General features: G+C 36.3%; 3 protein-coding genes across 5 annotated transcripts; 2 read left to right on the forward strand and 1 right to left on the reverse strand.

Annotated features, from left to right (window-relative positions):
* The first annotated feature begins 1,525 nt into the window (after positions 1 to 1,525).
* LOC147541144 (PQ-loop repeat family protein / transmembrane family protein) lies at positions 1,526 to 4,945 on the forward strand. Of its 2 annotated transcripts, XM_086633652.1 has the most exons (11): positions 1,526 to 2,097; positions 2,225 to 2,267; positions 2,426 to 2,452; positions 3,064 to 3,165; positions 3,268 to 3,383; positions 3,463 to 3,655; positions 3,741 to 3,842; positions 3,934 to 4,032; positions 4,305 to 4,384; positions 4,488 to 4,578; positions 4,689 to 4,945. In XM_086633652.1, exons 1-11 carry the CDS (start codon positions 1,853 to 1,855, stop codon positions 4,794 to 4,796), a joined length of 1,206 nt encoding a protein of 401 aa, XP_086489778.1. In that variant the 5' UTR covers positions 1,526 to 1,852; the 3' UTR covers positions 4,797 to 4,945. The 2 variants fall into 2 exon arrangements, with proteins under 2 accessions (XP_086489778.1, XP_086489780.1); XM_086633654.1 differs by lacking the exons at positions 4,305 to 4,384; positions 4,488 to 4,578; positions 4,689 to 4,945 and adding an exon at positions 4,106 to 4,297 and having other exon boundaries at positions 1,622 to 2,097.
* Positions 4,830 to 10,377, reverse strand: LOC147541145 (protein DETOXIFICATION 33-like). 2 transcript variants are annotated; one of them, XM_086633651.1, is made up of 9 exons: positions 10,250 to 10,377; positions 7,100 to 7,308; positions 6,436 to 6,977; positions 6,264 to 6,350; positions 5,929 to 5,985; positions 5,603 to 5,841; positions 5,401 to 5,519; positions 5,218 to 5,304; positions 4,830 to 5,132 (listed from the first exon to the last, which is right to left on the reverse strand). In XM_086633651.1, the coding sequence occupies exons 2-9, from the start codon at positions 7,298 to 7,300 to the stop codon at positions 5,007 to 5,009; spliced, it is 1,458 nt and encodes a 485-aa protein (XP_086489777.1). In that variant the 5' UTR covers positions 7,301 to 7,308; positions 10,250 to 10,377; the 3' UTR covers positions 4,830 to 5,006. The 2 variants fall into 2 exon arrangements, with proteins under 2 accessions (XP_086489777.1, XP_086489776.1); XM_086633650.1 differs by lacking the exon at positions 10,250 to 10,377 and having other exon boundaries at positions 7,100 to 7,720.
* Positions 10,378 to 14,140: 3,763 nt separating this feature from the next.
* Positions 14,141 to 15,400, forward strand: HOS3-1 (GNS1/SUR4 membrane protein family). Its single transcript, XM_086638343.1, has one exon. The coding sequence runs from the start codon at positions 14,399 to 14,401 to the stop codon at positions 15,305 to 15,307; it is 909 nt and encodes a 302-aa protein (XP_086494469.1). The 5' UTR covers positions 14,141 to 14,398; the 3' UTR covers positions 15,308 to 15,400.
* Positions 15,401 to 15,939: the final 539 nt, after the last annotated feature.

Genomic DNA, 15,939 nt, shown 5'->3' on the forward strand with positions numbered 1-15,939 from the left:
ACGTCCAGGTTCCTTCCGTCCCAACTCATAAGTAAACTGGTTCACTTTTTTTTTTCATTTCCCTCATGATGTATGTTGTTTCATTTTATCAAGAATGAACCTGGCTATGATTTAGAGTTATTGTTCTTTCTGTTGTGGAGTTGTAACCTTTTGTCGTTACTATCGTAAGTCCGTTGTTCGTACGTCAAAATCTCTTGTGCAAAAAAATCATACTGTACATTTGCTTCATCTGTTTGATACGTTGGAATCTCTTGTAAAAAAAAAATCATGTTGTATATTTCCTTCATCTGTTTACAAGCATTATATGACCATCTAAGCGTGTAAAGTTTACTTCGAACAAATTACATGTTGGGTGGGGTAGATGTCATGTCAGTTTGTATATAACACATATTCGAGTTTTAATACGTAAGTACTTCTTTTTTTTTTTGTTGAAAAAAAAAGTACTTCTTTTTCATTCATTTTGCTAGGTAGATTTTAAATTTCAAATTCGTATAGTCCATGAACTTTGAGATATAATTTGATGAGCTAATGTTTTATTTTTAATAAAAAAATTGATAATCACGAAATAATAAATAAACAAATGTCTTTCCGGGGGTAGAAATGGTTTTCTTTGTGATCTACCTTTTTATTGTTTTGAAGCCTCATTGGGGAAGGAAAATTTCCCTAAGACACGAGGTGATAGGGAAGAAAAACAACACACATCTTAGGACAAACCGCCACCATCACTTGGATGGCATCAAACACCGATGATTAAAATAAATGTTCAATTAATTTGAGATTACGAATAGACACTTTGCTTAATCATCAAAGACATATAATAGAAGATGACTTGTCATAAGCTTGGACTATCTAACAGAAATGAAACCGATTACTTTCTAATCAAGTGATTTTTGTTGAATAGTATTATTAACGTTAATTTAAGTTATCTTAGTAAGACAGAGCCGCCAATTATCTTTATTTCCGTTGATAGTTCAATAAGATGTACTTGCACTCTGACGTCCAAGAGATTATGGATTATGTTTTAAAACTTATATAGGAGTCCATGGCAACCCAAAAATTCCAAAATCTGTTATTTGTGATTGGTGTGTGGTCTCCTGCCTTCACGAGCCCTAAGTGTTTATGGGCTCTCTAACCATATCACCTCCTCTTACAACGGATGTGAGACTAATATGGACACACAATTCATTGGCCTTAGATATATTTATTATCGTGATAATAATCTAAAAAATGAATTTCATGTGGCGCATTAAATTTTGAGGTTGAAATGCATTACAAAAAAAAAAAGTGACTGCAGTAAATGTAAAAAAAATGTGAAATATCCCTGCTGGGATGAGTAGGGCATCCAAATATATAGTTGAAGCTTAGCATATCCTCCTGTTGGTTCTTTTTTTGCTAACATTGCTTGCTACTTGGCCAAACAAAATAGTGGGTGGGATAAAACAAAAAAATGTGGGCACATAATGAATGCTAGCTAGGGTTTGTACTCTTGTTCCATCCATTAAGACTAGTCAGACACCTTTAGTCAGGGGGGCGGGCGGGCCAAATAACACACTAGCAGGCAGCGTTTGTCTTGCTCCAGGCTCCAGCCGTTAAGACCACCTTTGCTTTGAAATTTTTGATCAGGGGAGGGGAGGTGGAATTTTGCCAAACAACATTCATTTTCCTTGAAGAAAAGATAGAGAGAGAGTATGAGTATGGGCAGTAAAATTCCACCTCTTTTACCACCGGCGGGGTCCATAATAATAATATTATTAGCCTATAAATAAATCCACCTCTTTTCTTTAGCCGATACAATCAGTGTGTGTGCAGTAGAGAAAGTAGATAGCTATAGAGAGAGAGAGAGAGAGAGAGAATGGTGGTGAAGAAGGGGGGGAGTTACTACTACTGTTCAAGAGAGAAGAAGGAGGGATGTGTAAAATGGGTTGAGAAATATTTCAAAGATTGTCTATGCAACATAAGTGATGAGATATCATTTGGGTGTGGAATAGTAAGTTTAGTTTGTTGGGGTGTTGCAGAAATTCCTCAAATCATCACTAATTTCACTAATAAATCTGGTCATGGTGTCTCTCTTACATTTCTTCTTACTTGGGTTGCTGGGTATGCATGACTAATTCTTCCTTAATTTCATTACCTAAAACTTCATTTTTTTTTTCTAATTAACTAACAAATTGTTTTTTTGTTTGTGTGATTGATTTATCTATCTATGTTGTGGTAATTGGGGCAGTGACATTTTTAATCTTGTGGGTTGCCTTCTTGAACCAGCTACAGTAAGACCTCTTCTTCTTCTTTATTTGTTTGTTTCTCTCACTAGAGAGAGAGAGAGAGAGAGAGAGAGAGAGAGAGTATTATCTTTTCTTTTTTGTCTCTGAGTAGAAATGTAGAATAATAAATCTGAAACTGCATTTGTTGTTTTTCTATGGTGCAGCTGCCAACCCAGTATTATACAGCTCTGGTGGGTAATTTAACAACAATTCACCTTTTCTTCTGTCCTCTTTTTTCTTTTTTAATAATAATGAATAAAATACCACTTGTCCATTTGCATATAAAATCGTGTCTTCTTTTCCCTTTGGATAATCATGAAACAAAAATCATATTTGTGGAGCATACAACAACAGGCAGAATACTGATGTGTCACCAAATGGTCAGCCTATGCAAGAGAGAGAGATTGGATTGGAGTTGACCGCATCACCAACCATTGGGTTTGTGATCTGGTCCAAAATTTGGGTCAATCAGCGTTACTCATGATAAAAATCGTATAGACTCCTACATAGAAAACGAACGAACTAGATCTTTTAACTTGTCTAACTACTTGTGGCCGACTGAATTCTTAAGTTCATAGTAGAAAAGCATATAGGTAGCAGCATCAATGTGACCAACAACTCTTGGCTAGAGAGGTCAAGAACTTGGTTTTTGCCCCCCTAGGTAGGTCCCAGATTCGAGGCATTACAGGTTTATACTCCCTCAAAAGTATGTGTATATGCCAAATTTTAATAAACTTTATGTACATATACTATCAAGGTCAGAATACTAGATCTAATGTTATCTATGATGTATTTTACACAGCTCTACACTATTAGCACAATACTTTTGGTATTGCAAAGTGTATACTACGATTACATCTATAAATGGTGGAAGTGTCGAAAGAAGGAAGAAACTAATCTATCGGTATTTCAATCTTCCAACTTACCTTCCTTATTGCTATGAATTAAATGTTGGATTTAAGTAAAAAAAACGTAACATATATTTTTTTTTTAATTATAATATTAGGTTAGTGAGGAGGAAGATACTTCGAAACCTCTCAACAAGAAGCCTGACCAGGATGGGGACGATCCAAAGATACCCGTACCGAGGGTACCCAAAGTTTCTTCCTGGAGACACTATACGTACGTAAAGTACTTGTTTTTACAATTATCACCAACAATATAGTCATTCTTACGGTATAATATTGTAACATAAATACAGGTCGGCCAGATCACTTGCAAGTAGTAATACACCACCATTTGGATCCTATCTAAGGATAGCAAGAAGTGGTCCTTCAGCAATTCAAGATATTCATAAAGATGGGTCTTCCTCTGAAGACGACGATGACATTTTGCCACCTCCCCAACGTACTCAGTCCAAGAGAATCCCCATTCCTATCCCGTCTCGCTCTTCTGTAATTTTTATCCTTTAATACTTAGCGGGTGACACATGAATTAACTTCCTTGTTCGGCTCTAAAAAAGTGGGTCGTTACAAACAGGTCGGATATGGAGCATTTATAGCTACATCTGCCAGTTTGCCGTTTCAAAGTAAAGCTTTGATGCAAAAATATGTAGCGTTTTCAGGGAGAAGATTACTCAGTGTAAGAACTTGGTTATGTTGTTATGGTTTGATGAATTTTAGAGGTGTAGTAAAAAAAACTAGGCAATGACATAAAGAGGAAATTCTGTTAGGAACACGGTGGGCCGAAGCACGAAGTTCTTGGACTTACACTTGGTTGGTTGATGGCTGCTATATATATGGGTGGTCGCATTCCTCAAATTTGGTTAAATGTAAGTATTAGTACTTGACTTGTTATTTATTGATATTGTCCTGACTTTTGACATCAGGGCCCAAGCCCAACAGGTAAGGGTTTTGTTCGTGGAGAATGCTCCACGAGCCCAATTAAAAGGCCTCGATACTTTGAACACACACTTGCAGCCCGGGCGGGCTTCGGGCACTGGACTATCACAATTCCAATTATTACTACGGCTTGGGGCGTTACATGTATTTTTGTAAATCAATTTGATTTGATAAGTGGGCTAATGAAGTTCAATTTGATCAGATCAAAAGGGGTAGTGTAGAAGGAATGAACCCTCTCATGTTCATCTTTGCACTCATTGCTAATGCTGCTTATGTAGGAAGGTCTCTCTCTCTCTCTCTCTCTCTCTCTCTCTATGTCTCTCTCTATGTCTCTCTCTATGTCTCTCTCTCTTTAAACAAGTAGTTTTGTTTCCTTTGAATGTAGCATACTAGTTAGAAGTACAGACTGGAAGGACATAAAGCCAAACATGCCATGGTTGCTAGATGCTGCAGTTTGTGTTGCACTTGACTTATTTGTATCCTTTAACATCTTCTTATATAGCAGCATATATCATTTAGTACTACTTCTTGATAACAATCTCTATACTTGCTCTTCTTTTCTTAACCTTGATCGATACGTACTTAGATCATTTTGCAGTATATCTTTTACGGAGTAATCCGAAAGAGGAAAACAGTTGACGGAAAAGATGATTATGGTGACTACTTCGAAGCTGAGAAATCAATTACGCAATAATCTACTCTTGTAATTTGTATTATTTAAAACTAATTAAGAGAACGCAGTTTGTATTGTAATCTTGTACTGATATCTATGTATATCGTGTGACGATTTATGCCCACGTTAAGAATCGAATCGAATACAATCTCAACCCTATAGTGTTCTTATCCTCTTGTTTCTATTTTCAAAATCAAAATTTACATGATTTCTTCTGCTTGTTTATGTGTCTTATGAAGTGGGTTCTTGACCACTATTGCCTGTGTTCATATTCTCCATTCTATAACTTACTAAAGTCTGAGGAGGCTTTTCAGATTCGCCGCCCCATGTTCTTATCCGTTCTTCCGCTTTCGAAGCCTGTATGAAGTAAAAATCTCAAACCATTATTCGATTTGCACGATTTATCAAAGTATTGAGCTTTACTTAGAATTATATAGTTCACCTCTTTCTGCCAATTTGCTCTTAGCATGATATATAACAATATGACTGTTTGCAAGAAGCTTCCAACTAACATTCCTGTCCAAATCCCCTGTTTAAGATATAGATAACACGAAATGAGCTTGTTGAGTTCTAAGAAGTAAACGATTATGATAAGAAAAAAAAAATCGACGATTGAGTTTCTTACCTGAACTCCTAGCTTGAACTTGTAACCAAGTAGTGCTCCAATAGGTAACCCGAAAATGTAATAACACATAATATTTATGAAAGCAACTAAGAATTGCCATCCTGCACCAACTGCTACCCCTGCAAAATATGTTTGAGCTTAGTCACTTTTTTTGTTTATTCCTTCATTTTCTTCGCTGAGATAAGTCGATATAGATGAATACCGTGGAGAACAGGTAAGATACTATTGAGGAGAATAGTAGCTGCCAGAAAATACCCAAGCTTTGATGTTTCTTTCACAACTATGGGTTTATCTGTGAACACTTTGGGGAAGTAATCTCTTGTTGCAAGAACAGCAACTGTAAATAAAATACCAATTACGACTGATGTCGAAACAGCTACAAGTACTGAAAATTTAGCTGCTTTCGGATGTCCAGCTCCTAGTTCGTTTCCGATCCGTACACTGTTGTAATATCAGTGTTATGATATCAGTGTTACGAGAAACTATGTAGTTTTCGATTGTAATGGAGAAGAAGAATATAAAACAAACCTGACAGCAGCATTGAAGCCTAAAGCTACCATCAATGCCCATAGTTGCAAATTCATACTGTACAAATACAAAATTCAGTGATCAATAGATACAACGATATAATGCCCCTTATGCCTTGGAAGTTATCGATATTGTCCCTAGTTTTGATACCCGAGCCCAATAACTACGGGGTTTTATTTGCAGGGAACGCTCCACAGGCTCAACCAAAAGGCCTTCACACTTACTAAGTTTGAGCATGCATATACAACTCAGTCGATGCTCTCCAAAGCGATGTGGGACTATTACAAGCGAGAACTCGTGCGAGAAATTTAAAGGGATTGGATTTGGATACTCACCAAATTGAGATAGCATCTACTGCGATATCCGGATTCTTTAACAGACCAACCAGAAGGATGATTGCTGTGAAATACCAAAGCTCCAAGCTGCCAAAAGAAGTATTTTCATTGTTTCAGGAACAAGAAGAGATTTACATTTTTGGGATGAGATTGATCGATTTGAGGTACAAACCATAACATTACGGCAGAGGCGAGCGAGAGTTTGACAAAGCTATACAAATTTTTGAATGCCATCAAAGAAAAACCAGTCCATGAATCTGGGAAGTAACCGGCAAAAATGTAGATTAACTGACCCAAGATAACAAGCCACCATGAAATATTTCCAGCTATAGCTGCCCCGACTAGACCATGACCGAGCTTCGTAACTAGTATCCAGTTCAGTAATACATGAAATGCTAAAACCACTATCGAAATTATGGTCATGACCCAAACTTTCCCCTGAGATTGGAAGAACTTCTGAAGAGGAAAGTTGACAGCATAAGCAAACAATTGAGGAATTACCCATATCGAATATTTCCCCGCGAGTTCTGATATATCTTTGCTCTGATGAATAGACTTCAAAATCGGTGAGGCAAAGACATAAATGGGTGTTAAAATCAACCCGGTAACTCCTGTTATAATCCAAGATTTTTGTAAATATACTCCAAGCATATTGAATTGCCCTGCTCCAACTGCTTGACCACAAAGTGTTTCTAAAGCACTTCCCATTCCTAGCTATATCAGACAGAAATTCGGAACGAGAATTGATTATATTGATGAAATTCATCTCGAACTAGCAGAGTTTTCTCTTGATTGGGTAAAAGTGAAAAAGAAGAAGAAAAAGATAGTATACATACCATGACACCATAAACGAATCCTTCGATAACGTTTTGAACAACAGAGACAGCAGCAAGTTCTAAATCACCCAAATGGCCAACAAATGCAACAGTGACAAACCCAATTGAGAATTGAGATACTGCTGTTAATAATGCAGGTCCTGCAATTTCCCACATTTTCTTTGATTCATCACAAATTCTATTGTTCTTCAACATCTTCATTCTTTTACCTAACAAGAAGAAGAAGAAGAAGAAATAGTAGTATCAACTTCTTGAGTATCTCATCTTTTTCTAGTTAGTATATATATATATAACTTCTTTTCACCTACCACCATGACATTCACTTTTTTCTTGAAAATCTTTTAGGGATTATCTACCTTGTGGATGGCATGCATTTGAGATAAGTACTTATCAATTAGTAATGAAACTCTTCTTTGACTAAACGTTGGATTGGTAGCGGCATAAAAATAAAAACTACTCCTACATAGTAGTATTATAGATAGACTGGCCGAAAAGTCAAGGACGAAATGAAAACATATCCGATGGCCCAAATCATTGGATCAACATCTCACTTTTTGAGGGCCTAAGATTGAGACCGTTGATCGCAACTCTTATTTTCTTTGATTTTTCGAAATTTACCATGTCAAACTTATAGTAGCTTCTTCTTATGACATTGTTCTAAAATCAATTATTGTTGAGGTATGGATATATATATAGGGGTCAAATAAAAAGGAAACCACTTATTTCTAAGTCTAGTGGTAAGTGTAAGATATTTATGATAAGAACAAGAATAAGATAGTGATGTTTAAATAATATGCAAATGGCTGCGTTCAATCTTGACTGCCTGGTCCACCCCCATCTGACTAACTTTTCACTAGTAATTAAAGATGGAGGGGGGGGGGGGGGAAGGGACATGAAACCCCCTCCCTCCTCATAACTACAGGGAGGGGATGCCTGCCAACACCTACCAAACCAGCCCCCCAAGTAGGAATTTGACTTGTAGGTCTTTAAATCTACAAATGGACCATTACAAAGTCTTTGCTAATAGGTACTTTACTTTTATATTGAAAAAATACTCCATAAGAGCCTACAAACCTACAGGGGCGGCCCTGACTTTTCGGTGGCCCGAAGCGAGGTCTGAAAATGTGGCCCTTTCTATCAAATTGTAAAACGTCTAAATGTATTTACATGAAAAGGATGAGTACCGCAAAATATTTTCATCATATTTATATAACAAAATAATTTTTTTTGATTATTACAATCACTGAAATTTTGTTCTTCTTAAATTTTTCGATGTAAAGTCACTAATAATCGTCGAATAATCAAGACTGTCAACTATATCCTTCTCAATAGATATAATAGCTAACCAGTTTAACCTTATTTCTGACATAGTAGATCGAATATAAGACTTAATCAACTTCAACTTAGAAAAACTTCTTTCTGCAGAGGCAACAATAACTGGTATCGTTTACATAATTCTATAAGAAACTTATGTGTTCGGTTAACAACCTTTCATATCTTTCAAAAAATCTAGTACTTCAGTTGGGCTTTTGATCTCATTTGGTAAAAGACGCTTCAACATTTTCAGTTCAGAAACTAAGTCTAGTCCGTCTATGTTATATGACTCATTATGCTTGAAAAATGTTTCAAAGCGAACACATTAATATCTCAAATTACCATCATCTTGAGAGTTTAACCTTTTTAACTCAAACAGAAAACTAAATATTTCTTTATATTTCTAGTTTGCTCGAATATGCTCTTAAGTGAAGAAAAAGTCTGATCTAATATGTATATGTAATAATTAACTCTAAATGCTTCTTCAAGTGACATTGATGGATCTTCACACGCATTCTCGTCAAACTGTGTCTTTCTTTGAATAATATGTTTTTCCCAAAATGTTGTTTCAACTCCCATTTTAATGACAATCTCTTTAGCTTCAACCATGCCTTCTTCAAATCTCACTTCTCTATAATCTTCAAGAGAACGAATGAGTCCATTCAATTTCTCTAATGCAACATTAATATCCATATATATCTTCAGCTTGAAGTGTTTTGCTAATAGAGTTTACCGCAAACAATATATTATGCCAAATAACTATGTTCAAAAGGAATTCAAAATTTTCAAAGTCTTGTTTTAATATTTTTTGGCATCATAAACTGTTTTTCATCACTTGTCTCCACCGATTCTTCTAAAGCTTCTCGTAATTGTGGAACTTGAAACCTAATGTCTTGGTGACCCTTTTTACTTAACATTTTTTAAATTGGACAAGCTTCTTGTAATCATAACTTGTTTCTACCAGTTTTTGAATCAACACTTTCTACTCTACTTTCACATAAATCAAACAAATTGTTGGGCCCACCATCTATTTAAAGATCATCAAATTTGGTGGCCCTTTTTACTTAACGTTTTTTAAATGGGGCCCTAATAATTTTGTTAGAGAGTTGGACTTCTTATATATTTCTTACAGAAATTAATGTCTCGGTGGCCCCTAAAAGCCGGTGGCCCGAAGCGACGCTTTGTTCGCTTTGGCCCAGGGCCACCCCTGCAAACCTAGACCTATTACAAACTTAAATAGAAACCAACCTTTCCTAAAGAGAGTGAAAAAGTCCAATAAAAATGAGAAAGAGTTGATCGGGAAATGAGAATAGTTAGTTTTGTGTAAGTACCGAATAGACTTTTATTTGTAGCATTTTTCTAGCATTGATGGCTTAGGAATATGACATTAAATCTAATGGGCACCCCCAACAAATGCTCAATTAATTAGTTGGTGGTCTAAAATGGACAAACAAACTTTTGTGAGTGCACAATTTTGTGGACAAATAAAATAATATACATTAATATCATATATATATATATCTTATAATTATTTGTAACCATATTATAACTAAATTTGGACAGAGCAATAATCATCAATGTAGTAGTGATCACATTTTTTTTACCATTTAAGTTATCAAAGTTTAGATATGAGTAATGGTTTCCATTTGTTTGTGGTTTTTTTTTTTTTTGAAATAAGATTACTTTCAAAGATGAAGGTTACAATTTAGTCCTTGATAACAGGAAGTGGGGAAAAGAAAACAAAGACATATTATAACGGACGGACGTTAACTGAAAGGACTGAATCATAATGAATCAGTCAGTAGGGGCTAAAGTGAGATGTGCTAAGTTGTGTACCTCCTGATTGCAAACTCGGGGGCAGTGCAAGATCTCCACGCGTAACGATCTCAGCCGTCCACGTATGTTAGAGGTGATTTGAGAGTCGCCAACGGACGGACAAATCTTCGTCCTTGAGAAATCCAACGATGAGGAGTCGCCTTCCAATATATAAGCATCAAGTCCTAGGGTGTGAGCCAAATCTAACCTTAAATGAATCCCATTAGTACTTCACTGTGAATAGGTGAGATTGGCGGGAACTTTCGAGTCATAGTACCTAAGATTTCACTATATTGTTATAAGTTTAATTCTTTAAACTTGGGACACATGCCAAAGAGATGAAATATCTTCTCCACATCTCTACTGTTACAAAGTTATAGTATTTGCCAATATCACAGAGAGTTGGGAGCCCATTATGTTTGTGGGTTAAGAGAGAGAAAGAGTTGTGGCCATAGAGAGTCTGCCTTTAAATGATACGTGAGCGTCTATAGAATTCCATAAAATAGAGACGGATCATGTAAAGACAGGCTCTCTATAGGCAACCTAGAAAAAAAATGCACCTTTGAGGGAGAAAATTATTAATGAAGTTTGAGGCAGGATTTTATAGGCACAATCTGGACTCTTGTCCTGGTTCCATTGTTTAAAAGGCAATGATTCACCCGTTTTATCACGTGATTTGATTAAAATACTACTAGTAATTGTTAGAGATTTGAAAATAAATTCTAAAATTCAGTGATTTGATTCAGATTCGATTCCTTTTTCAACTGTCAAAGTCTAAAGCACAATTCGAAGTTTTATTTTTTATTTTTTAAAATGGACAAGTTCGACTAGTAATCTAGACTCTACTCTTAATCAGATTGAAATACACCAAAAAGAGGAGGGTGCTTCTAAAGGCACCAAGCCAAAAGGCTGTTAGCATCCATCTCTATTAGCACCAGGCCCAACTGCTCATTTCTCTGTTAGCACCGTTCAACTATGTAGGCACCAGTCAAAGCCAACTTAACCCTAACACCTCCATCCGTTTATCACAAAATCAAACAAAATCTATCGGACGGACTGAACCAGTCCGAGCCTTAAGAGGACCAAACAGATCAGTTGATCAGGGACTTAAGAGGACCAAACGGATCAGGTGATCCGGGACTTAAGGAGGACCAAACGGATCAGCTGATCCGGGACTTAGGAGGACCAAACGGATCAGCTGATCCGGGACCTAAGAGGGCCAAACGGATCAGCTGATCCGGGGCTTAATAAACATCCCAATCCTCACTCTCTTTCCCGTGAACTCGACCATGACCAGCTCCTCTTCTACTTCTCGCAAGGTTTTCTTCATCTTTCTCTCTCTAAAAACCCTTATTCTCATCTCTCTCTCTCTCTACCTTTCTGAATCTTGCAATCTTTCTTCTACATTTACAAAGGGGATATAGAAGGAATGAAGATGAACATGAGAAGGAAGAGGAGAGAAAATGAGTTTATTTTGTGGATGAAATTTGGTGAAGAAGGAAGAAGAGAGTGGACCCATTCTTTTTTTAATTTTGTGTATTTACTAACAGGAATATAAAGTAAATAAGAAAAAATGAATTTTTTTTACTTACACTATCTAGATGAGCACACATGATTTTTGTTTTGGAAAAAAAATGAATTGGTATTCTTTTTATTTTGGAAGAAGAAGATGGAAGAAGCAAATGAAGGTGAATGTCACCCACATGTTAATTGTTTTAGATAAGGAAAAAGATTATGACATGTTAATTGTTTTTGAATCTGGAGAGCTATCAATTCACGACGTACATGTTTTAATCTAAGAAACAATCAGATTAAAATGAAATTTAACAAATTTAAAAAGTAAACATTTTTTTTGTTGTCACAACCTTAAATATGGCTAATTAAAAAATATAGTATCATTTTTTAAAAAATGGTTCAACTAGTTCAAATCATTTTGTGTCATCCATGAACTATTTTGCTTCTGGTAAAATAAAATAATAAGAACAATTGTCACCTTCTCAAAATCCGTTCTTCTACTTCATTATTAAAATTAGGGTTATTTTTCAAATGGCCCCCAACTTTGTGAACAACTTCCTGCCTGGCCCCCTATTTTAGCAATAATTCTTGTATAGTCTCATTTTTCCGTTATCTTTAACATTCTGTTACTCTCTCTCCTCCATCTCATTTTCTCTCTCTGCCAAGTCACCTATCACGCCACATCATCATCTTCACCGGTGAAAGTCACCGGCCGGCTAATTTTCCGGTCAGCGACCTTAAACTTTTTTTTTTTTATTCTCTCTCTTTAAATTTTTTTTTTTAACCTTCTTCTCTCTCTAGATCTGGTGAATCAGATCTGGTTCACCAGATCAATGGCTTCCGAATTCGGAAGCCATTAAAAGCCTGCGAAAGAAGTCATTAATGAAGGTCTGTTCGCAGGCCATTGATCTGGTTCACCAAATCTAGAGAGAGAATAAAAAAAAATTAATAGAGAGAATAAAAAAAAAATTGAAGGTCGCCGATCGGAAAATTGGCCGGTCAGCGACCTTCACCGGTGAAGATAACGGAAAAAAGGGGGGTCATACGAGAATTAATGCTTAAGCAGGGGGTCAGGCAGGAAGATGGTCACACAGTTGAGGGCCATTTGAGAAATAACGGAAAGTTAACGGTAGCTGAAAAAGAGAACCATATGAGTATTTTTTGCTAAAGTGTAGGGCTAGACAGGAAGATGGTCACAAAGCTGGGGGATCATTTGAGAAATAACCTTTATTAAAATTATTTTGTTTCTTTTTAAAAAAAAGTTTAATAATGTGGAACAACAATTCATATCTCCCCTACCGTCCTTTTGTTTTCACGAACAAAATAGTTTGCTTCTTGTGAATAAATAAAGGGAAGTTTTATAGGGCCTCCCCACTTTTGTTAAAAGGCCTCCCCATGAACCATTTCACTTGAGAAATAATCATTGAGGGGGGCCTTTTAACAAAAATGAGGAGGCCCTATAAAATCTCCCATAAATAAAACGTGGAGAACAATGAAGTTAATAAAAGAAGCTGTTGTTGATCAAACCAACCGACAACCAACCAAATATTTTTCCTTTCAACAAAAAAAAAAAACCAAATATTTTTCCTACTTTCCCTTGGAAAAGGTATCGCCCAAAAAAATCTATCATATAATCACGTGACTGAGAGACAATAAGTTACACGAATCTCTAGGTCAACGAATGACCAAGATTTCTTAACCTCCAAGAAAGATATTTTATGTCTACTAAGTATTTTATAGATCTTCATAAAAAAAAAAGTACTATTTTATTGTCTTATTTTTCAAATAGTCCTTAACTTTGTGACTAGTCTCCTGTCCAGCCCCCTACTTTGTGAAAAATAAACAGATGGCTCTCTTTTTGAATTACCATTATAACACCGTTAAACAGTCATCACTTATCTTTTTTCCATCTCATCACCTCTCTCTGCCACTTCAATTTCTCGCCACCTCATCGAACATACCAAGATTTGTTCGGGAACAAACCTAGCTCAGGCGAAGGGTAACCCCTTCGCTGGAGTATTTAGAGAGAGAGTAGAAAGAAAAAATAAAATTTCTTTTTAATGTTAGAAGGTCGCGAGCTAAAAAATTGTTCGGGCGACGACTTTCACCGGTGAAGACGATGAGGTGCGCGAGAAGATGAGGTGGCAGAGAGAGGTGATGAGATGAGGAGAGAGAGGTGATGGCTAGTTAACGGAATTATAGTAGTAACTGAAAAAAAAGATCATCAGGATATTTTTGATAAAATAGGGAGTAAGGCAGGAAACCGGTCATAAAAGTTGGGGACTATTTTGGAAATAATCTTATTTTATACTACTACCCAACTACTAACCAATCGTATCTCGTATTTCTTAGTATATTCTATTCCTTGGCAACCACCCAAATTTAATCATCTCACCCCATTCTTTCTCCTTCTTGTTGTTATTTAGCACCTTCTTCCCCATCGGTACTCCGCCCTCTTTATATGCCTTCCTTCTCGGAGTCTCTCTCTACTTCCTCTCTCTAACCCATCCCTCCTGGTCTACAACTGAAGGGATTCAGCCGTTCAGGCAGGGGGAGGAGAAATCAAAATTGGGGAAAAAAAAAAAATCTAGACCAACCGACCATTGGTTGGTTCTGATTTGATTTTGAAACAAAAAAAAAAAAACATCAACGATAATGATGGAGAGTTTATCATACTGGTTATCAGAACACCCATCAATCATAGGATTCAGATGGAATCACAGTCAATCATGGGGTTCAACTTGGTCTTTTCTTTTTACATCTATAGCTGCTTATATAACATTATCTATCTTCCTCCGACTACTTGTATCAATTTTCCGGTGCCGGAGACCAATCCCACTCGGACCCATTCCTGCCCTTCACTCCTTATCCATGGCTTTAATCTCTCTCATCATTTTTGTAGGTATTATTTTCTCATCAGTTTCTGAGATCCGTGAAACTCGTTGGTTTTGGACAAGAACTAAAACCCCTTTTCAATGGTTCCTCTGTTTCCCATTAGGAACTCGACCCACTGGCAGAGTCTTCTTTTGGTCTTATATTTTTTATCTCTCTAGATTTCTTCACTTGATTCGAACTTTCTTTTCCATTCTCCGGCACCGGAAACTTACATTTTTTAGGGTATTCAATCAATCGATATTACTCTGTATGTCTTTTCTATGGTTAGAATTTTCACAATCTTTTCAAGTAGTTGCAATTTTATCAACAACTTTAATATATTCGATTGTTTATGGGTACAGATTTTGGATAGGAATTGGATTACCAAGTGCTTGTTTTCCATTTGTGGTGAATTGTCAAATGATATTATTAGGTTGTAATTTGATTAGTCATGTTGGGGTTTTGTTCTTGCATTTTCTCAAAGGTGGGTGTAATGGAATTGGAGCTTGGGTTTTTAATTCTGTTCTAAATGCTGCTCTTTTACTACTCTTTATGAATTTCTATGTCAAGATGCATCTCAGACAGAGAAAATCTACTCATCCAATTGTTCATCAAGATGAACAATCCTCAAACTTATTAGGGTTGAAGAGAGAGATGAAGATGGTCATGGTCAAAGAAAAGGGTATTTGACAGAGAAAATATTACCCCTTTATTGTATAAATAGATAAATATTACGTTTATTTATATGATGATGATCTAATGAGAATCTCTGTTTTTGGTTCATTTATTTCTTGAGGTTTAGTTGTTTACCCTATAATTCCAATTTGGAAGTGATAATCGGGGTTGTCAACCCTTTTGACATAAATTCCAAAAATTAAGAGGTTTTAGAATTTAGATTGGATTCCCGCATGAAATGAGATTGAACTTGAGTTATTAAAGGTATAAATAAAACTATTGGACTTTAGGTGTCTTTAGTATGTTGTTGAGTTTTAGGTCTCTTTCATTTGTAAGTAGTCGGAACTTGGGTAAGGCATTCTACCCAAACCCCGACCTATTTTATCTACCCAATAAGTACCCGTACATTCTGCCTCATAGACCTGTGATTTAAGTCTGCCCGTTAGTCCGCCTGATAATCCGTGAGAAACATTATGATCCAACGACTGGGGTATCATGTCTTCTCGCACCCCAGTCGTTGAGTTAAAACCATTGGAGGCCCTCCAACCTTATAAATACCCCCTCATTACTCCTTCTCAGTCTTTTATGCATCCTCCCTCATCTTCTCTGCTCTTCATCTCCTGATTAATTTGTCTCCGAAACACTAC

The sequence above is a fragment of the Eschscholzia californica genome, unplaced genomic scaffold, assembly GCF_041429995.1.
Source record: "Eschscholzia californica isolate CP2 unplaced genomic scaffold, dmEscCali1.0.p SCAF_4, whole genome shotgun sequence".
Classification (NCBI taxonomy): Eukaryota; Viridiplantae; Streptophyta; class Magnoliopsida; order Ranunculales; family Papaveraceae; genus Eschscholzia; species Eschscholzia californica.